The sequence below is a fragment of the Topomyia yanbarensis genome, chromosome 2 (assembly GCF_030247195.1).
Source record: "Topomyia yanbarensis strain Yona2022 chromosome 2, ASM3024719v1, whole genome shotgun sequence".
NCBI classification, from domain to species: Eukaryota; Metazoa; Arthropoda; class Insecta; order Diptera; family Culicidae; genus Topomyia; species Topomyia yanbarensis.
Window position 1 is genome coordinate 271843236 of NC_080671.1, and position 23704 is coordinate 271866939.

Consider the following 23704-nt stretch of genomic DNA (forward strand, 5'->3'; position numbering starts at 1 on the left):
TTACCGATCCTCTGAAAAGCTTGCTGGTTGCTATTCTACCAACAGTAAGAACATTTTAGAAACAGTTGACTGAACAATGGCCTCTCCTTGCAGCAATCATATCCTTCGATGGCTAACTTATTAATCGGAATCACAGATTTGATCACTGTTTTACAGTGGAACTGCAGAAGTATTATCCCCAAAATTGATTCATTAAGCACTTTCTAAATTAGAATCATTATGATGCATTTTCCCTATAAAAAACATGGCTTACTTCTAATATAAATCTCAACTTCCACGATTTTAACATTATCCGCTTGGATCGAGAAGACTCATATGGTGGGGTGCTTTTAGAGATCAAAAAGTGCTACTCCTTCAATCTAATCAACCTCCCTTCGACGCCAGGCATTGAACTTGTCCCTTGTCAAACAACAATCAAAAGCAAAGATCTTTGCATTGCTTGTATTTACATTCCTCCTAGGGCAATGATGGGATATCGAAGATTCTCCAAAGTGATTGAATATTTTCCCTCGCCCCGCCTACTTTTTGGAGACTTTAAATCTCACGGAACAGGGTGGGGCTGTCTGTACGACGATAATCGATCCTCGACAATTCAAGGTCTTTGTGACAACTTCAATATGACAATTATGAATACAGGGGAAAGGACACGGATTCCTAGACCACTATCGCAATCAAGTGCACTGGACATATCTCTATGCTCGACATCACTACAGTTAGATCTAAAATCTACCGCGCCGCGTCGCTGCACAATACCGCGAACGAAACACCGTTTTCGATGGTGGAGTTCTCACTTGCTCTCTTATCATGTAACAATAAAACCCCAGGGCCAGACAGAATCAAATTCAACTTGTTGAAGAATCTGCCATGAGACGCTTGTTGAATTTATTTAATAAGTTTCTTGAGGGTAACATTGTCTCACATGATTGGAGACAAGTGAGTGTCATAGTCATCCAAAAACCAAGAAAACCAGCGTCCGACCACAACTCGTATCGACCGATTGCAATGCTGTCATGTATCCGGAAGTTATTCGAGAAAATGATCTTGTTTCGCCGCGACAATTGGGTCGAAACAAATGGCTTACTGTCAGATATACAATTTGGCTTTCGCAAAGGCAAAGAGACGAACGATTGCCTCACGTTGCTCTCAATAGAAATTCAAATGGCATATGCTAACAAAGAGCAGATGGCGTCAGTATTCTTGGATATTACGGAGGCTTTCGATTCAGTTTCTATCAATATTCTTTATGAGAAGTTACACCAGCATGGTCTTTCACCAATTTTAAACAACTTTTTTCGAAACCTGTTGTCCGAAAAACAAATGCATTTCTCGATTGGTGATTTATCGACATCACGTTTTAGCTAAATGGGCCCCCCGGTCTCATGGTACGTGAATGACATTGACGAATGTCTTGTCAATTCCTGCACGTTAAAGCAGATTGCAGATGACGGTGTGGTCTCTATTACAGGTCCCAAAGCCATCGACTTGTAAGGACCACTGCATAATACCTTGAACAATTTGTCTGCTTGGGCTATCCAGCTGGGTAACTAGCTGTTGAAACTAGCGAAACTACAACTTCAGTTAATGGATAAAACCATTGCTCAGGTTTCAACATTCAAATATATCGGGGTCTGGTTCGACTCTAAAGGTACCTGGGGATGTTACATTAGGTATTTGAAACAGAAATACCAACAAAGGATTAACTTTCTCCGTGCAGTAACCGGAACACGGTGGAGTGCCCACCCAGGAGACCTAATCAGGTTGTACCAAACAACGATACTATCAGTGATGGAGTATGGATGTTTCTGCTTTCGCTCCGATACGAACATACATTTCATCAAACTAGAGAGAATCCAATATCGCTGTTTGCGCATTGCCGTGGGTTGCATGCACTCGACCCGTACGATGAGTTTAGAAGTGCTGGCGGGCGTCCCTCTGCTAAAAATCGATTTTGGGACCGCTCATATCGATTACTGAAAATCATGCAAATCTGTATGTCCGTATGGAAATTTACATAATTCTGCTAGATGCTTTCGCGCTATTCTTTCAACTTTCAGCCCACATAGGGTGATGAGCCCATACCCGCCATGTTTCTATTATCACCCTACCCATTTGAAGCCGTTGGTTAGAGTAGTGTCTGCCATCTTTGTTCAACGCATTGAGTTAAATGATAGCGCAACAATAGGGGCACTCGATTCGAGTTTTCGTTGCGCTCAAACACGAGAATTTCACTGTTTTCAGCGCATTTGTGTTATTATATTGATTCTTAACAACGAAGCAAAGCTGTTGATACCAATTTTTACGCATTCCATTGATTGTAGTCCGAGAAATTAATTAATGAGTGAGGCACCCTGCTTAGTATGGTGAAAATAGACACTTTACCCTATCTTATTTTTCACGATTTTATACGAAACGACGTTGAACAGTGAGAAGACTAACTGCGTCATACACATACAGTGACACAATGTCATTTTCGTACACCGCTATGTGGAATGTTTATATGCATTTTACAAGTAAAACATTAGTTATCGAGACATTTTATTTATGTCAAAATAGTTTACTAGATAGCATAGGGAAGATACAATAAAAATGCTCATTTTTTCAAAAATAATAATAATTCTAAAGATAGTCAAATATATACGCAATCTCATATTCGTACAGTACACATATTTTTTTCAAAAATCAATTGAAATTTCTATAATAAATATTCAATGTGGTAGCTTTTGTTTGTAATTACAGTTTTCAATCGTATTGGAATGCTGACCACTAGTTTTTGTGTGTATTCAACTTAAATTTTATCCCATTCTTCTAAATAGTATTTTCTAAGATCATCCTCATTATAATCCTGATAGTTTTGCACTTTTTATCCAAATACTCCCAATTATTTTTCTGATGAGTTAATAAACGAGGTCCGCAGTGGAGAATACATGACATTTAAACAATTATAAATTAACTCTGAACGTTTTTTGCACGTCTTATGCTTTAGGTTCTTCTCCTGATCGAATTTCCAATATCCACCATTTCTTAGTAAAAGTACCATTTTACGGAAGCCTTGCTTTAAAATTTATTTTAAGATATTCATATTTAAATACACATTCTGATCCATCATTCCATCAATGAAGACTAAGTTTCTAGCACTTCTAGTGGACATATAATACCCCATACAATATCTCCACTGTCCCTGCGCTTAGCTGCTGTTATAAGACTATTACGTCCAGGTCTAAGTTCTCCACTCGAAACAACAGCAATTTGGGTGAAAGATGTTGAATTGGACTCGTAGAAAAAGTTTGCAATCTTTCCAATATTCCGATAGAATGTTTCAATGTTGTTTAGTAAACACAAAATCAATACTTTGTTCTTCTCATTTATGAACAGCTTCTTGCTCAGAACACAGGCATTGTAATTGTCCGTTCTCCATACATTACAAGCCGTACCAGAGCAGACTTATACTTAAATGCTATGATTCAATTTATTTACCATGTATATAACATTAATTACTCGATTTTCCCTAATTTTTCTAATTAAAAATAATTTATCCCTCATCGTAAATTTTTGCGGTTCAAGTTTTTCGCAATATCTACTCTGCGTTTCACCGCATCAAAGTTTTTAACGACATGTTAAATAGTTGGACACAACCTTTGAACAATTTCAAAGATTTCATGAAGTGATTTAGCGTAATTTTGGTGAGTAATAATTAGTTTCCGTCCCATAATGGCAGTTAGTTTACTTTTCTTAACCGTTACGTTAATTTGAGGTAATTTCTTAAACTAGTGTAACTGTGCCAATGAACCTTTTTTTTGTAACCATAAAATCTATTTTTCTAGATAAACCAAAAAAAAAAAAGAAACAGGTCTTAATTACAAATTCAATGACTTTTCAAAAGTGTATGAATATGAAATTGTGCCATTTTCGCACCAAGTAATGATTTTTTATGTGTAGTGTACGGAAACTTACACACTTTTGATTTCAAATGATATGAAAATAACAGATGATTCTACTACCACCTTTACAAAATAATACCTATATTAAATAGCGCAAACATTTATGAAACAATTTTGAACATATACACTAGAGGTGTAAGGGATTGTCGTATAGGTTGGGACGCTGTATAGGTTGGGACAGCTCGATATTTTCGTTCGTTTTCGATTGTCACTGTACATGCATGAGCCCCAGCTTAGCGCGATTGGATCGTTCGCGCTCAAGCGAAACTTATGTATGCCACTTTGCAGCTACGTTATATGTTTCGCTCAGTCAGTAAGGGGGTGTTTTTGGTGGGTCAATGATTGTCGGTTCAAGTTTCCACTTGTCCACTTTTCAGAAAAACTGCGCGGGAAAACAAACATTTTTTTCTTTATTGTGCATAAATAACTACATAAATAAAAAAAAACATGTAAAAGCGCGCAGTAGTGTGGTTTGGAGATTTCTTTGACAATTTTAAGCGGATCAATGAATTTCTTTTGCAATCGATAGTTTAAACTGTTAAACGTTTTCGCGATAACAACACGTGTTTAGTTACATTACCTTACTGTTGAAAATTCTATTTAATATAATATTTGTCCTCCGCATTACAGTACAATAAAGCCGAATTTAGAGCATAATAAATAAATCAACAAATTGAAATAGCATACATTGCTATTACCCCTTAAGGGGGGTGGTAAAGGTTTCACACTTTCATTTGCTAATGTTTTTAGAACTTTGTGTGAAGCAAATTTATCAAAACTTATGTATATTATAGTGTATTATTTCAACAACATGCTGTAATTTTTTATGCAAAGATATCGACAAATGACTCGGTGACGAAGCTTTTTGTAGAACGTCTCTGAATAGAACATGATCTGCGGTGTTACCTAGCATTCAAAGCCTGACGGTAACGTCTCTGAATAAAACATGATCTGCGGTGTTACCTACCATTCAAAACCTACTTAACCGATTTCTTTCAAACTTTGCATACATATTCTATGTTAAAAATACCTAACCCCTACGTTGGGCTTTTGAGATAATTTTTATTTTACTCATTTTAAATAAAAATAGTAATTTTTATTTAAAATGAGTAAAATACCCCTTTAATTGAAAATTTATTTCAAAAACTCAACGTAGGGGTTGGGTATTTTGAACATAGAATGTGTATGCAAAGTTTGAAAGAAATCGATTGATTAGTTTAGGAATGGCAGGTAACACCACAAATCATGTTTTTCCAGATACGTTCTACAAAACCTATTTTAATCCACCTAGCGGTGCAATTGTGCCTTTTTCAATCATGAATCACGAGAATGTGTGCGTTGTTTATATTCATTAAAAACTTTTAAATGCATATATTACATTTTATTATTGTACATCACATGACAACTATATACAGAAAAATAAATCATTATTCGAGTTCTAAAATTTTGAAAAAGAAAAAACAGCCATGGTAATATTGAACTGAAAAAAGGTGCGAAATCGGCAAAGTCCCCAAAAAGTCGATTTTTATAAAAAAAATTTTTTTCGAGATAACATAAAATCTCGACGTTTCATGCATTTTAAAGATGTTTGGCATCAAAAATACGAATTCGATTTCTGAAATTTCATGGGGTCCCCCTTTTGAAAAAAAATTAGAGTTCCAACTTATATGGGAATTTCAAATGTGACCGGACGATTTAGTCTATATTTCCGGACCCGAATAAGCGATCCGTACGAAATTTTATAGACATCTGTGGGGATATTATAGCTATCATTTGGGACTAAGTTTGTGAAAATTGGCCAAACCATTTCCGGGAAACTGTTGTGAGTTCGCAAATTTTGAAAGATGGCCGCTTTTCCCGGGCACTTCCGGAACCATCTATGGTGGTCAATGTAGTCATTAAAATCGACATTTTCTGCGTGTTCGTACTCATCACCCTGTAATTCCGGAACCGGAGGTCGGATCCATTAGAAATTCAATAGCAGCCTATGGGAACGTTGCACCTTTCATTTGAGACTAAGTTTGTCAAAATCGGTTCAGCCATCTCTGAGAAAAACGAGTGACATTTTTGGTCACATACACACACACATACGCACATACACACACATACATACATACACACATACATACACACACAGACATTTGCCGAACTCGACGAACTGAATCGAATGGTATATGTCACTCGGCCCTCCGGGCCTCCGTTAAAAAGTCGGTTTTCAGAGCAATTGCAATACCTTTCTATTGAGAAAGGCAAAAAGATTCATCACCAAGTCGTTTGTCCATATTTTTGCTTAGAAAAATTACAGCATATTATTGAAATGTAATACTATAATGTACAAAAGTTTTGATCAATTCGCTTTACGCAAGTTCTAAAAGAATCGCAAAAAAGTGTTTTCACGATGAAACCCTAAAACCACTCCCCCCCTAAGGAAATATGGCAGCTTTCAAGATGAAGCATATAGAGGAACGGTGGCTAAGACGGACACCTTAAGGTTAAATAGTAAATTCCACTCATCCATGGATGCATTGCTCGCAAATTGTACGTAAACCGTGATTTAACCTTCCCTAGGTGTTGGGGTCAATATGACCCAAAATGAACTTTCAAAATGCGGTAACTTTTTTAGTTTTGCACCTAGCAGTTTGGAATTTTTGGACTTTTCCTCTTTCATGGAGCGCAACGATTTTCAGTTGAGTTCATAATTGTCGGGCATTCCTGAAGGGCTGCACAAAAAAAGTTACGAATAAGGTGTTAGCGGGTCATATTGACCCCGATTTCGAACTTAGTTTTAAGGCACATTTTCAGCCAAATCTTTATGAACTTGTACCCAAATTGTTTGTTGAAGTTTCAATTTTCAGTTTCTGGTGAATATTACTGTTTTTGACCAGGTTGGCCAGTGGGAATCGGTGCCGAATGGGGTCATGTTTGGCGTAAAAAGATGTATGCAGAACCGTCATCATAAATCACCGGTTTATTAAGAGAATACTAATAATAAATGCAAATAAAACAAAAATAAGAAAGTATATATTAAATTTGTACATGATACGACCGATCTGGAATGTTCCGGATTACAACTCCGATGCCGATTCCGGCAGTATAATAGTATTTCATATACTATTGAACAAGCGACAAAGTAATCAATCATTGAAACTGATCCCAAAGTTTTGTAATATTCTTGAAAACTTATATAAAATCCCATCTAAAACGATAGTGATACTCTGATTCAAATAGTTACTCTGGATTATACGTGAAAATTATTCGGAAGATCTGGAGCATCCGTAAAACTGGCTAATTTATGAATCTAGAATTCTGAAGTTTTTTCGAAAACATTTGTTCACATTGCATTGGCATAAATTCGTAGTTCCGAGTGAAAAATTGACTATTGTTCACATAGTGACCATCCAGATGATCCGGAACATTTGCTGAACCGGTCCATTCATAAAATTGGTCTTAGAACCTTAGGTCTAAGGTGTTTTGTTTTTAGTGTTTCTCGAATTCTCATTTGAATGAGTTCGTATTTATGACCAACACATGTTCTTCGCGAACCTTGTCCTAGAGCTCTGAGGTATTTTCGAAAACATATAAGTGTACACTGAAACCTCCATTTACGAACTCTTTTTTACGTAACTGTTTATACGAACTAAATTCGAAATAACGAAATCTTTGTTTACGAACCAGTTTCGTAAAAAAAGTTTGTGTACGTACAGTGCAGTACGAAGTCGTAAACAGTATGATTTATTTTTAGCTAACAATTACTAATAAAAGTTGGGTACTTTCGGAATGGGGTTAACGAGTATATAACGGAAATCGATGTCGTATGTCATTTTGAAATCCAAGATGGCGGCTTCCGGTATAGATGAATTCTCTATAACCTCAACAATATGGGTATTTTCGGAACGGGGTTGAAGAGTACATAATGAAAATGGATGTTTGAAACATATTGTAAGGATTACAAGAATATTACTCAACCGGAAGGCGCTATTTTGGTTTTCAAAATGGTTCCAAACATCCATTTCCATCATCTACTCGTCAAGCCCGTTCCAAAAATACTCATTTATCTATCTATCTATATATATAAAAGGCAAAGTTTGTATGTATATGATTTATAGACTCCCAAACGGCTTAACCGATTTCCGTAAAAATTTGCACACAGTAGGTATTTGGTATGGGACGTGTTTGTGTGCTATTAGTTGGAGATTATCTGCCCGCCAGATGGCGCTTTGGAATAAATTATGTTTTCCTCCTATTTCGCAGATTGTCGCAGCAACGCGCGATGGGTATTAGCTAGTACATAATAATTATTGAAACGAATTTTGCAAGGAAGGTGAAGCGATTTTTTTTACGAACTAAATCCCAAATAACGAACATATTTTTGACCGGAACAAAGACCCTGTTGGTTTCGTGGAAATTTTCCGGAATATCCGTAAAACGGGTCAGATCATATGCTTCGTGCTGGAGTTCGGACCAATGCATATATGTACTGGGACCTATAGCTCTGTGATTATTTAGAAAGCACTTTTATCAGCCTTCTTGAATCTTTGCAGTTTTTTTGAAGTATCATTACAGTTCTTACTTGTGACTTGACTTTGTACCGCATTGGCTGTGTCGTATCTTCCTGGAACATCCAGCATATCCGTAAAGCTGGACAATTGATAAGCTTTGTAAGTATTTGTAGTTGTATTTGTAGGAGTCTCAATGTGCCTATTTGTGCTTGCGGTGATACAAGAACCCAATTGGTATCATATTGTTCATTTAAAAAATTAGGAACAGCCTGCTCAATATTTGAAATTGGTTCTGAAACTTCGCAGTTTTTTAGTAAAATATTTCTAGAATTCTCTTTGCAATTGATGATAACTTGTTACAGATATATACTTCCTGTATTTCAAGCACAAATGCTGGTTTGTTTACAATTTCTGATTTTTTTCTGTAGAGGGAATCTCAGTACGCTTGAAGGTCCCCATCACTATGTACGTGACTCTTTCTGTAAACACAGAATCCATCTTTCCTAGTTTTACATTGCTAGGATTTTTTCTTCAAAAACACGAATCCTCTGTCGCAAACAACAATTCGAACGCAATTTTTCATTTTTGCGGCATCGCATAAAAACGAACTGTAAAATAAGTAAACATTTCGAAACATGCCACTTCCGCGCAAACTAACATCACCATCTTGACGACGAATCGTTTCTCCTCATTATTGTGGTGTTAGTCTACCTGGAAGTGTTATTAGTTTCCTTGAATTGATAGTTGAATCTTTGTTTACAATAATAGAACGAACCTTTCAAAAATTTACTCTTGATTGCACGCAGATGCAACGTGACCTGTGCTGCGAGACTGATGCTCCCAAACTGTTATTGAAGGATGAGTCTATACTAGTTCATGTCCCAAGCACAAAAATGAATGAATTCCACAAAACCTTGAAAAATACTTTGCGAAAGCTACCATGTCAGGGAACCAAATTTGAAAACTGGCATTCTACGCCGGATCATCCGAAAGATCAAATGGTTCCTGTCGCAGTCACAAGAACAAATTTATGCCAATGATATACCCTTATATGTCTTCGAAAATATCTCAGATCTCTAGGGCAAAGTTCCACGGATGTTCCAGATCTCCGGAGAGTTATTATGTGGCCAATAGGGTCGATTTTCCAGTAATAACAACGAATTGATGCCAATATTTTCGAAAAAACTTTTGAGTTCTAGGACTAGATTTATGAATTAGCCAGTTTTACGGATGTTCCGGATCTTCCGAATAATTTTCACGCAGAATCCAGAATAAGTATTTGAATCAGAGTATCACTATCATTTTAGATGGGATTTTATGTAAGTTTTCAAGAATATTACAAAACTTTGGGATCAGTTTCAATGATTGATCACGTTGTCGCTTGTTGAATAGTATATGAAATTCTATTATACTGCCGGAATCGGCATCGGAATTGTAATCCGGAACATCCCAGATCGGTCGTATCATGTACAAATTTAATATATACTTTCCTATTTTTGTTTTATTTGCATTTATTATTAGTATTCTGTTAATAAACCGGTGATTTATGATGACGGTTCTGCATATATCTTTTTACGCCAAACATGACCCCATTCGACACCGATTCCCACTGGCCAACCTGGTCAAAAACAGTAATATTCACCAGAAACTGAAAATTGAAACTTCAACAAACAATTTGGGTACAAGTTCATATAGATTTGGCTGAAAATGTGCCTTAAAACTAAGTTCGAAATCGGGGTCAATATGACCCGCTAACACCTTATTCGTAACAAAAAGTTAGCACCTAGGGAAGGTTAAAATCATGTTGCATCAATATAAGAACTTCTACTAATAAAATTTCAAACAGAAATATGTTTAAAATGGTTATGAAAAAGAAGCCTAAAATCGTCATTTCAGAAGTGGTATGGGAATGATGGACACCTGCGGTGGATAAGATTACCAAGCAGCATTGGTAAAGATGGACACAGGATAAGGCAGAGTGAGACGCGTCTCGACCATTAAATTTTGCTTTCTGTCAGTACGTCACAATGTAGCGATTACAAAAAATAGCCCAAGGGTATGCAAGTTGACAGCATTCTGCTTTGTGTTGGCGTAAGAAATATGTCCATATTTCCCTACCCTACTATGTCCGTCGTACCAAACATAATACGCATTTTTTTAAAATGTGTTTATATTCAGAATGATTATGTAAAGTTTCTGTATTGTCCGCCAATCAAGTGTAAAATACCCATTACCTCATGCCCACTTAGAAATATTTCCCGAGATCTACTATTTTCAAGTTTTAATCGTTATTTTCTACTATCAAAAAATTATATCCATTACCATGCTGTCGAAAAAAACAAATTATTTTGCTCGTATATCTGATATATCCAAAACTTCATTATTGTAGTATCTTTCAGAAACATTTGAAATCATTTAGAAATGTTACGTATCATTACATTTTTATTTAATTTTGCAGTTTGTGAGAAACGCAAGGTGTCTGTCTTAGCCGCAGTGTCCATATTAGCCGACTTTCTCCTATCAGCGCTTTCTTTCTCTCCAAAATATAAAACTATTTTGAGGAATGGATTCTAGAATGTGTTCTTAATCAATCGATTAAAATGAACCTCGGTTTCATATTTTTATTGCCGAGATCCGTTTCCTGCCTTTAGAAGAATGTTAAGTAGAAGTAGTAGATACAGAACAATAGATTAGGATTGTCGCTGATGTTCCCATTGTTTTCGCCTCTGATCATCTGTCAAAGTATCGAAAGTCTGTCTAGTAAAAGTATTGACTGTGGAAAATGTTTAGTCTTCCATGCCGGTTGAACCTGTAAAGTTTTATCGGAACCTATGGTGGTCGGTCACGATTTTAGAGATTTTCGGACGGACCTTCGTAGAATTCCTCTACTACAAATTTCAAAAAATATGTGTGAAATCAATATATTCAATATAACGAATTTTCTCGGTGTAAATTTTCGACTGTTATTGTTATGAAATAAAAGAGTTTGTATATACCACACAAGGAAATGAAAATTTATCAAAATTCAGTACAAGTTTAGACAATTTGTGCATTCTAATTAGTGAAAACACATTAGCCAAGAATTGCCATTGTTTTGTTGGCCTAAAAAAGGATTAGTCGCTATGAAACGATGACAGAGGATTATTTTTTTTTTTGCTTTTTTTTATTTGGCCCATTTTACAGGTATATCCAGGAATAAAAACAATGATGTTCCTACCACTGATGCCAGCGACAATCCTAATCTAGTGTTCTGTATCTACTGAAAGGGAACAAGAAGCCTCTTCCTCGGTACTTTACATTAAAACAGAAATATTGACGTTTTTCAACATTGAATTGAGTGTTAGAAACAGTTTATTAATTGCATATGGTTTACTAGAAACTTGGAAAATAACTCAATTTGAATAGTTATAATTTACCCACGAATCATAACTATTCAAATTGAGTTTTTTTCCAAGTTTCTACTAAACCATATGCAATTAACCAACTGTTTATTACTTTCAGTAGATACAGAACACTAGATTAGGATTGTCGCTGACATCATTGGTAGGAACATCATTATTTTGATTCCGGGATATACCTGTCAAATGGGCTAAATAAAAAAAAAACAAAAAAATAATCCTCTACCGTCGTTTCATAGCGACTAATCATTTCTGATTTTTTTTTGGCCAGCGAAACAATGGCCATTCTTGGCTAATGTGTTTTCACTAACTAGAATGCACAAATTGTCTAAACTTGTACTGAAATTTGATAAATTTTCATTTCCTTGTGCGGGGTATATACAAACTCTTTCATTTCATAACAACTAGTACTCGACAATATGGTTCTAAATTGTTCGTCAATTCATAAGATTAGTCAAATTAAGCACCATTTGGTGAGTACCTGAAATTAAACTCAATGATTTATACTTCTGCATTGCTCTAGTCTTACATCTATTAGTGTATATTTGATTGATTTTAAGTTTTCTACAACCGAAGATCATGTTTTTCGTTAAATGGTAATAGTCGAGCGATATCACTTTATATACTCATCTATACAAACCAGGGACGGATCCAGGGGGAGTGTCCTGGGGGTCAACTTTCCCCCGAAAATGTTCAATTTGTTGAGAAATTTTGCATTAACTTCAATTTTAAACTAGTTTCAAATTCAAAATCACTTCAAACCATATTCACTGATTTTTATTAAAAGAGGTTATTACGAATTACGTATTGTACAATGTTAATTTCGAAATCGAAATTTCCGACCCCCACGAAAAAATTTCTAGATCCGCCCCTCATACAAGCTGCCAAACATTGACATATATCAGTTTTCCAGGAGACGAAACATTTTCAACATTCAATTTTCACATATTATTGCACTTGTCTCCCCACAAAAAATGTAAATATTGAGCAGTTTTGTTCAGATTAAAACAGAAAATAGAAGTAATCAGGCTATTTTTATATGTAGTAAACCTTATGAAATGATAAGTGCGAACGTAGTAATCAAATATTCGTGATTTTAGAAACCAAATCTGTCTAAACAGCGAGAAGGACTATACATTATTACTAAATTATAAGTGCATATACCTAAGTACTTCGTAATTTTTGAATATAAACCGATATCGGGGAACTTCGATGAATTGAGAGTTAAAACAGAAAAACACTACAAAATAAGCATACTAAAATCGACTTTAGTGATTTTATTGCATACAAGGAGAATTTTAATAACGACCAAACTTAATATTAATTATACACATGTTTTAATGATGCGAAAATACTGAAAATAAGGTCAAAATTGATACTAAAACACCAAGAAGTGCTATTAGTAAATAAAATCCAACAATATCCGTTTACTATATTTAATTAAACTAAAGATGACGAATCTTCCACTTCATACAAAACAGAAAACCAGAGAAGAACAAACAATAGGTTGAGCATTATAAAAACGGAATAAAATATGGCGATACGAGTGTTAAACCAGAGTTATTATCTTTTATTAATAATCTGATGCAGAAGGATGAGGAAAATATTACTGCCTTAACGAATATAGAAAAGATATAATTGAAGTTTATTAAAATAGAAGCCAATGATAATACAGTGCATTGAAGAAGCAATCGAATGAAAAAGGAGAACATGAAATAAAAATTATCCGACTTCCAATGTTTGATAAATCAATTGAAATCGAAGAGATTTTTTGTGCAGCATGTGACATATATCAATTTAAACCCATGAAATACAAAAATCACGAAACATTTGTGTTTTTTATTTGCTTAGTTAATCGTTTATCATAATCATTAAACTTATTAAAAATACACACATACACCCATATATATTAGGTTGGGGCAAAATGATCGTTTTTTCAACACAGCACTTTTTTGGTTCCATTTGGGATCCCAAACAACTGTGCAAAATTTGGCGTTGATTGGATTTGACGTAGCGCATTGCGTTTGAAATTTGTATGGAAATTAGTATGGGAAAACCTACTTTTTTGCATTTTCGATTTTACAGACTACAATTCTTCCTGCAGTGTACCAAAAATTAGATAAAAGTGTAGTACAGGATATACTGAACAACTTTGCCGAAGGATGCATGGTGCTAGAATGTCTCTACAACAAGTTATAGCTGCTTAAAGTTCGATAGATCGAATTAATTGCCAAAAATCTTTTTTTTGCCAACACTGCGGGTGTATCAATGATATTTCATATAGCATTCCAAAATAACATCATATACTTTAGATTTACCACATTGGTATGTTTGGATGAATTATTCAAAAGCCTTAGCTCAATTTCATGCGAGTAGGTAGTTTCGCAGTAGGGCGTAGTGAGGGGAGAGGGAGGGGGGGGGGGGGGTAACATGTAGAAATTCTAGCTGAAATAACTGAAATCTTGTCGAGTTGAAATGTTCAGATGAATTATAACATCATATACTTTAGATTTACCATGAAATTGAGCTAAGGCTTTTGAATAATTCATTCAAACATACCAATGTGGTAAATCTAAAGTACATGATGTTATTTTGGTATGCTATATGAAATATCATTGGTACACCCGCAGTGTTGGCAAAAAAAATGATTTTTGGCAATTAATTCGATCTATCGAACTTTGAACAGCTATAACTTGTTGTAGAGACATTCTAGCACCAACCATCCTTCGGTAAAGTTGTTCAGTATATCCTGTACAACACTTTTATTTAATTGTTGGTATACTGCAGGAAGAATTGTACTCTGTAAAATCGAAAATGCAAAAAGTAGGTTTTCTCATACTCATTTCCATACAAATTTCAAACGCAATGCGCTACGCCGAGTCAAATCCAATCGACCCCAAATTTTGCATAGTTGTTTGGGACCCCAAATGGAACCAAAAAGTGCTGTGCTCAGTTGATTAGGTTATGATTACGTTTTTCCATATAACGATGCCCCACCCTAATATGTATATATATATATATATATATATATATATATATATATATATATATATATATATATATATATATATATATATATATATATATATATATATATATATATATATATATATATATATATATATATATATATATATATATATATATATATATATATATATATATATATATATATATATATATATATATATATATATATATATATATATATATATATATATATATATATATATATATATATATATATATATATATATATATATATATATATATATATATATATATATATATATATCGATAGTTATACTATATCTCAGAATTCCGTAATATTTGGTAGAAATTGTTCCTTACCGAAAAATATTAGATACGTATTTTTTTTATTTCGTCATTAGGGTGTCTCTTTCCACGTTAAACTGGTTCAAAAAATAGTTATTTTCCAAAGTTGAATTTTTTGAAAATTCATAACTGAAAGATGTTTAAATGTAGTTTTAAGAAAAAATAGCAAATTTTGAAAAATATTGGGTTCTAGAGAGATTTCGGAGATACAATTTTTTGAAAATAAAAGATCTATGTATACGTGCATGGAAACGATGAAAACGCATGGTAGTTCACTATACATCTCCAGCGACTGAATAAAGAAATCCATGCGCTACTTACAAGCTGGTTGCAACATTCGTTTCAACATGGGGACTGTCCATCAACCACGTAAAACAATTCAGACATTATAGATCCTGCCCTCCCCTTGCGTTCGAAATATTTTTACCGAGCGTCCACTTTGGCTAGACTATAGCTCCCAGCTAGCTTACGACAAATCATGCCGTCATCGATATCGAGTGTGGAGTGTTTTTCATACGTTTATTTGACACGGCATTTGCAAAATCTTTTTACGTCAGTTTCTTTTTTTACATAGCACGTTACAAAAATCCTTAAGACTAATTTTAACTATACTAGTAATTTGTCTAAAACTAACACTGAAATCACTTTATTGTTTTTTTTCCTTACATTGTTGTATTTTATAATGATCTAGTATTAAATGGGAGTGTTGCTCGGAATTTAAAAAATAGTATTCAACCTATTTGCTGAGACACAAGGACATGGCTGGTATGACTAGCTAAAGGATGATTTTGAAAGAATTTATCAGTTAGAAAACAGAGTTTCTTACAACAACAATTCAATTGAATAATCTCTTAAAATGAAACGTAACTGTTCAGGTTGTGGTATTATAAATGTTGAGTACTCGTGTCAGAAAATTCACCAACCGCTGTTCCAGGTATATTATCGAGAATATGACATGATTTTTTAAATTTAAATTCTTTTCTCCAAACTACTAACACGAACACTTCCTTGAAATCTTTTTTCAGAGTACTTCGAAACATTAGCCATTTTTATATCAAGGTAAATAATAAAAAAGAAATCATTTGTGTGATTTTTCCTGATAATCAAATTATCATACGTATATTTAGAGTCGTTAGAAGCACCCAGCTCTGAATCGAACGTTACCACTTGCAATGCACCTTTGTCGGACGATGACAACTTAAGAAGAAATATAAAGAAACAAGAGACAGCAATGAGCGATGCATACTGAAAGGGAACACGAAGCCTCTTCCTCAGTACTTTACATTAAAACAGAAACGTTGAGGTTTTTCAACATTGAATTGAGTGTAAGGAACAGTTTATTAATTGCATATGGTTTACTAGACACGTGGAAAATAACTCAATTTGAATAGTTATGATTTACCCACGAATCATATCCAACAATATCCGTTTACTATATTTAATTAAACTAAAGATGACGAATCTTCCACTTCATACAAAACAGAAAACAAGAGTAGAACAAACAATTTATTGAGCATTATAAAAACGGAATAAAATATGGCGATACGAGTGTTAAACCAGAGTTATTATCTTTTATTAATGATCTGATGCAATGTTTGATAAATCAATTGAAATCGAAGAGATTTTTTGTGCAGCATGTGACATATATCAATTTAAACCCATGAAATACAAGAATCATATATATATATATATATATATATATATATATATATATATATATATATATATATATATATATATATATATATATATATATATATATATATATATATATATATATATATATATATATATATATATATATATATATATATATATATATATATATATATATATATATATATATATATATATATATATATATATATATATATATATATATATATATATATATATATATATATATATATATATATATATATATATATTTATATATATATATATATCTTTTTTCAGAGTACTTCGAAGCATTGGCCATTTTCATATCAAGGTAAATAATAAAAAAGAAATCATTTGTATGATTGTTCCTGATAATCAAATTATCATATGTATATTCAGAGTCGTTAGAAGCACCCAGTTCTGAATCGAACGTTACCACTTGCAACGCACCTTTGTCGGACGATGATGAAAAATATGGCCTACTTTTAACCACAAACCGTTTAGTTGAACTTCAAATTGAGTTTGCCTATTTTTCATTTCAGTCTCGTTTATTATGCTGTGATTTTTATGCATTCAAGGCCGAAAACGTCCGATGCATAAAATTTGCAGCAGAATAAACGAGAGGCAAACAGAAAAATTATGTGATATCTTCTATGTAACAAATTTCTATGTGGCATACTATCATAATTTCATTAATTTTCCCATGATATCTATGCGTGACAGGTAATTTTTATCTGCTACTACAAATTGCAAAAAAATATGTGTGAAAACAATATATTCAATATAACGAATTTTCTCGGTGTAAATTTTCGACTGTTATTGTTATGAAATGAAAGAGTTTGTATACACGCTCATCCATAACAACTCAAATTTGAGTAGCCAGCCACTCAATTTCATTAATGTCGTTTTCGATTGAGAACCTAGAAACTAACCCAGGTTAGTTGCTTCAAACGAACGTTTTTAATGAAACTGAGTTGGGTTCTCGCCAAACAGCGGTGGTGTGAGCGAACCCGAAATATATTTCAGGTTGGAACCCAACCCGGTTTTCAGTTCAGTGGCGCATAACCTAGGTTGGAAACTGGCTTCAAACAAACGGTTTGACAGCGGTTATGATGATGATGTGTGTTACTACCACCTATTGTAGCAAAACAACCGTTTTATTGCAATGGCCTGCTCTTACACTACTACTTGTTCAATCTTTGCCCATTGATCATAGTCACTGTATGAAGGGCCAAAAAGGAGAAAGGTGTCCGTTGGGCAATTCGCTTACTCGAGAGTAATCACTTCGCTTATACGGTCCACGGGAGTGTTTAAGAATCGCCTTCCAATGTTTAGATCTCATGAATCAACCGTAAAGAAAGCCATTGTGTTGTAGAGCATTCCCAATAGGTGGGGAGAAGAGCCCGCCCTTTATCCACGAAATGTTATCGGCAGGAAGTTGGCATTTCCACTCTCCCTGTCCAAATCGTTTCAATCGGGTGCTCTGGTGGTCCCTCCCAGTCCCAATATATTGTTATGTTGGTAGTGGTACATGTAATATGATTTGGTTTGAAAATTATCAAAATTGTATACATACGCTTGTGGTCTTCACTATCATCAATACCCAATGTGTATCCTCGGCAATGCACTGTAGTGTTCGCATGATACAGTCGTAAATTGGGTCGTTGTCGCGATTTAGCAAATCAAAATGCGTCTCTCGTACCCTCAGGTACATTTGGATTTTTTCTCCGATTCTCACTAGTAGTACGCCTTGGTGATTCCAATTGTCAGTTCTGTTCTCTTGTGTTGTGTATCTATATTTCTAGTACTAATCGTACTGATCGTCGAGGCTACTGGTCAACATTTCAGTCCAGTTTCCGAAATTCTCGTTAGAGATCCTGAATTTGAAGAACTAATAGCGATACTAGTATATTTAGTCTACCTATCCTGAAAGAAGATAATTAGTAATAAATACAAGGTTGTCTTTATAGTTCTGTTTTCGAAGATACTTCCGCCTACTGAAAATAGAGAATGAAATAAAGGAAAGAGATCGGATTAGATGCAACGGGATTCTCGAAACGTCAATGAGCTTCGCAATTTCACATTTACCGAACTACTGGAGAGCATATATATCGTTTTTTGACAGACCAACTTTCCCGACTTGACTGCGAAGACGTAAAACGTGCGTTTTTTTTTGCTGAATTGTTGAATGTTTTATATCAAAACGTAAACAACACTGAATCTAATTGATGTTTTGTAAGTTTTGAAGCAATATGGACTCCAATACCATAATGCGTCCTATTTTTGATCATTCCAAAAACGAAAAAAAGATTCATTTATGCTTCTTTTATATTTGTTTATTTATTCACATTTCTTTATTTGATTATATATTTATTTAGTATGAATTTTATTTCTTTATGTAGTTATTTGATTGTTTACATTACTTAATTTATTTTGTATAGGGAAATTTGGTATAAATTCTCCCCCCCCCCCCATACATAGACATGCATATACACAAATACACCCATACACATATACTATTTAAATACTAGTTTACTTTTTCATTGAACAGTTTTTATTTATTTATCTATTTATTTAATTATGTATTCCTTAAGTTGTTTATTTATTTATCTGTTTCATTATTTAGTTATTGATTGTTTGATTCATTTGTTTATTTATCTACTTGTTCATATTTAAAAAAATTATTTTCAATCAGTCAATCTTCCATCTAACCTAACAGTCATCAATGAATCGACCAATTAGTGCAATAGTTAACGCATCAATCAGTTAGTCCTCGGACCCATCAGTGAATCGATAAGCATTCCATTGCCTGTTCACCTTTCCATTCGCCTAGCCACTTCTTAGGTCAGTCAACCAGCCAACAAATCGCTCAACCAACCAGTCAAATAATCAACGTTTGTTTTTTTTTTCCGTTTTCATCAATTTTTTTTTGCATTTTATAATTTTAGTTTGTATGTTTGTTTATTTAGTCTTTTTCTTTACTTTTTATTGCCTGTTTATTTATTTACTGTTACACCCACTGAATCATATACTAAATTAGTTGTTTGTCCTTTTAGTTCATTAATGTATCCATTAATCTGTTAGTTATACATTCCTTTATTCATTGATCGCTCAATTAGCCAATCAACCAACCAATTGATCAGTCTGTCAATCGCTCAATCGATTTACAAATCATTCTATCCACCGACCTATCCGTCCATCAATGAACCGTCAAGTCAATTATTCAATCTATCAATCAATCAACCAACCATCCTAATCTTCATTCCCCGCAATTGGCCAACCATCAGATCATTGGCCACCATCACCCATCCGATCACTCCATCAGTAAGCCCATCATTCTATCAATCCATCCACCATTAATTCACTAGGATAAACCTGCATTCCATTAGTCAGTCATCCATGCATTCATTCAGTAAATCAGTCTGTTAGTCAATCACTCAGCCAATTCCTCTGCACAATAATCATTAGCCACACATCCACACCTCTGTTTGTGTAATTCTTGTTTCCTATGCCTATCCTTCAGTTTATTCTCCCTTTTCTCTTTATTTATTTGTTCATTAATTTCTTTGCTTCTTTTTTTTGTTTGTTATTTGTTCGTTCAGTATTTGTTTTTTATGCACTCATTCAGTGTTTTTGCTTATTTATTCATTCTTCGACGAATTTAATAATTTATGAATAAAATAATTCATTTATATTTATTCTCTCATTCATCCATTTATTATTGTTGTTATCATTTAGTTCTGCGCTCTTCAACCTCCTTTATTTACTTTTTCTGTATATAATTGTGTATTCGTCTATTTATTTATTTCTCCGCTCTCATTCACTATTTGACATCGCACCAACTAGCTGACCATCACATACTGTAACACACATCCTACCTCCCATACAGGAGACCCACTAGTATACAGGTTAGAATAATTCACACCACCAGACGTCTTTACAGACAAACTTGATTACATAATGAATATGCAAAAGTACCGGAATTTATATTAGACTTGCGACTTCATGTGATGTTGGAAGGGTTTTTTATTGTATTATGATTCCGAACTTGATTTCATAACCCTGACTTTGATATTCCCTTATTGTATTTGGTTATTCTTTATACATATATTTTTTTAGCTTTTTCTTCGTTTCCAGTGTTTGTATTTTTTACCTCATGTTTCATCATCCGATGATTCTCCGTCTGAGATTTCGCTAAAGTTGCTGTTGTATATTTCCTCCGCTTGCCTTTTCAATTTGTCTCTATCCTTAGCCAATTCTTTCCATTCACGTCTATTCAGTTCATATCTATCTAGATCCTGTTTTAGTGAATCGTTCCATGTTAGACATGGTCTTCCTTCTTTCTTATTCTTAAATTTCAATCTCATAGCCTTTCGTAGTGGATGATTATTTTCCCTACGTAAAATATGTCCGTAATAATTGATCCTACCCACTCTAACTCTCCTGTTAATAGTTTTGCCTTCCAACAGCTTCCTAGCGTTAAACTTTAATCCTGGAGGTTTCTTGCAGCTACTAAAAATGTTTCTTAAGATGGCTTTCTCATATCCGCTCAATGACAGTCTGCTCTTTTTGGTTAGAACTGCAACTTTGGTACCATATAGGATTGAAGGTGCAAGTACTGTTTTATAAATTAATTTCCCCGTTTCCCACGATGGTTTAAATTTTTTACAAAACTCCACGACCATCCTAGAAGCTCTATATACATTTGTACACCTTTGCCTATTGGTCATTTTTCTGTCTAATTTTGCAGTAAGGCATACTCCTAAATATTTTATCCTGTCACTAACTTTAAACGACATTCCGTTCAATGTTATCTCTTTTGGGTGGTAGGCATTATTATTTGGTAAACGAATCATTATCTGACTTTTCTCGCAATTAATTTTTAGTCCTACTAACAATAATTTGTCTTCAATAGTTTTCAGTATTTTTTCTAATTGTTCTTTACTTTTGCTAATTATTAAAACATCGTCTGCAAAAGCCAAAATGAGTGGAAGAAGTAAGCAATCTATATTCATTAGTTTGACCTCTGGAATTTCTGCTGCTACCTTGTTTAATACATCCTGCATTATTAAGTTGAATAGTGTTGGCGACAGTGGGCAACCTTGCTTGATTCCTTTGCCTCGTTTCACTTTACCCGATAATTGGTTCTGCCATAAAATTCTCGTTACTTCTCCCTTAACGCATAGCAGTATCCTATCCACAAGCCTTGATGGTACGTTCAAATCTAATAATATATTTTTCAAGCTTTGTACATTAACTGTGTCGAACGCTTTCCGGATGTCTAGCGCTAGTACATATAGTGTTTATCCCGAGTTCCAATTTTCTTCCATTACTCGTCTAGCAACAAATATATGGTCGTCTGTTGATCTGTTAGCTGTAAAAGCAGCCTGGTGCAATCCTGGTTCACCCGCAAATTTTATTATTTGTTTGGTTATCCATCTCGCATATATTTTATATGCCACGTTGCACAGTGATATTCTGCGGAAATGATCAGCCTCCGAAGCTCCTGGTTTCTTGGGGATCGGCACCTGTACCCTTTGGTTCCATTCTTCCGGCATTTCGTTGTAGATATACACCTTTTCTATAATCTCAGCTAACATTCTTATTGATTCATGATCTGCATATTTTATAAACTCAGCATAAACTTTATCCGATCCAGGTGATTTTCCGTTACATGAGTTTTTGATTATATCCTCTATTTCCTGCGATGTAGGGGGATTCGGCAAGGGTACAAAGTCTTGTTCGCTACAAAGTTCAATGTCCGGTCCTATTCCTTCTTGCAATATGTTCTCCCATACTCTTCCACTAATTGTCGTAGTTATTTTTTTCCGTTGTTTAACAAAACTTTTCAAGTAAATGTATGTTTTTTTCATTCGGACGCTTACATCAAAATCATTTAGAGTTTTGAAGAAAGATCTTATTTCATCCTCTTTACTTTCCTTTATTGTTTGTTCTAACTCTTGTCTCCTGTTTTCTACTTCATATCGATAATTTTGCATGTAGTTTCGCTTCTTCAGTTTGTCTAATGCCTTATTTAATCTTTGTCTAGCTTTTCTTCTCCTAGGTGTACTAGGGATAGTTGGAACTCTGAGTGTTTTCGAAGCTGCGATTTTAAACCTTCTTGCTAAATCATTGTAACACTCATCAACATTATTGTTATTAATATCCACGGATGTAGGGATACTTTGCAAGCATTCCTGGTATTTTTTCATGATTTGAGGATTTTTCAGTAGCCCAACATTAGTTCTTGTTGGTTCTATTGTTTTTGTTTGTTTCCCTTGTGTAATGTGAACCTGGATTCCTATTGTAATCAACTTATGATCCGTTTTGAGAGTTGTCCACTGGCCTTTTATATATCGAATCCTGTAATCAGTCACCTGAGGTGCTAATATGTGATCAATCTGACTCTGCCTCTCATTACACTTCCATGTGACCGTAGTATTTTTACCTATCTTCGACGAAATATTTTTGAGATGGTTCATATGCAGAAAAAGCTTGAAAATATCTCCGTTTTCATTTGACGTAGTGTGTCCTAGTCGTCTCCCAACATAGGCTTCATCTTCCTTTAGGATATCTTCTTTTCCGAGTTGAGCATTAAAATCACCTACAATTATTATTTGTCTACGGTCTGATTTGTTGTTGATTACCTGTCCTAGACCGTTAAAAAACTGTGTTTGTTTCACGTTGGGTGCGTGTACGTTTACAATGATAATTTTTCTCTTATTTAGTTTAATTTTTACCCAAAGAATCCCTTTTCTTATATGTTTGACATCTACTATCGTTATTCCTGCTTGTTTTCTAATAGCAAATGCTAGTCCCCGTGATTTATTGATATGATTACCTCTAACCTTCCAGTAGTAATGTTCAGAAACTA

General features: G+C 34.2%; 1 protein-coding gene across 2 annotated transcripts in view; it reads left to right on the forward strand.

The window, feature by feature from the left end:
- The window catches only part of LOC131678512 (nose resistant to fluoxetine protein 6), a 1156332-nt gene that overhangs the window by 209010 nt on the left and 923618 nt on the right, over positions 1-23704 (forward strand). Inside the window, exon 2 of one of the 2 annotated variants that reach the window (XM_058958712.1) lies at positions 17128-17161. The exons of the other annotated variant lie outside the window; for it this stretch is intronic. Within the exon in view, the coding sequence (XP_058814695.1) occupies positions 17128-17161 (34 nt within the window). The remainder of the gene's footprint in view (positions 1-17127; positions 17162-23704) is intronic. 2 annotated transcript variants of the gene reach the window in all.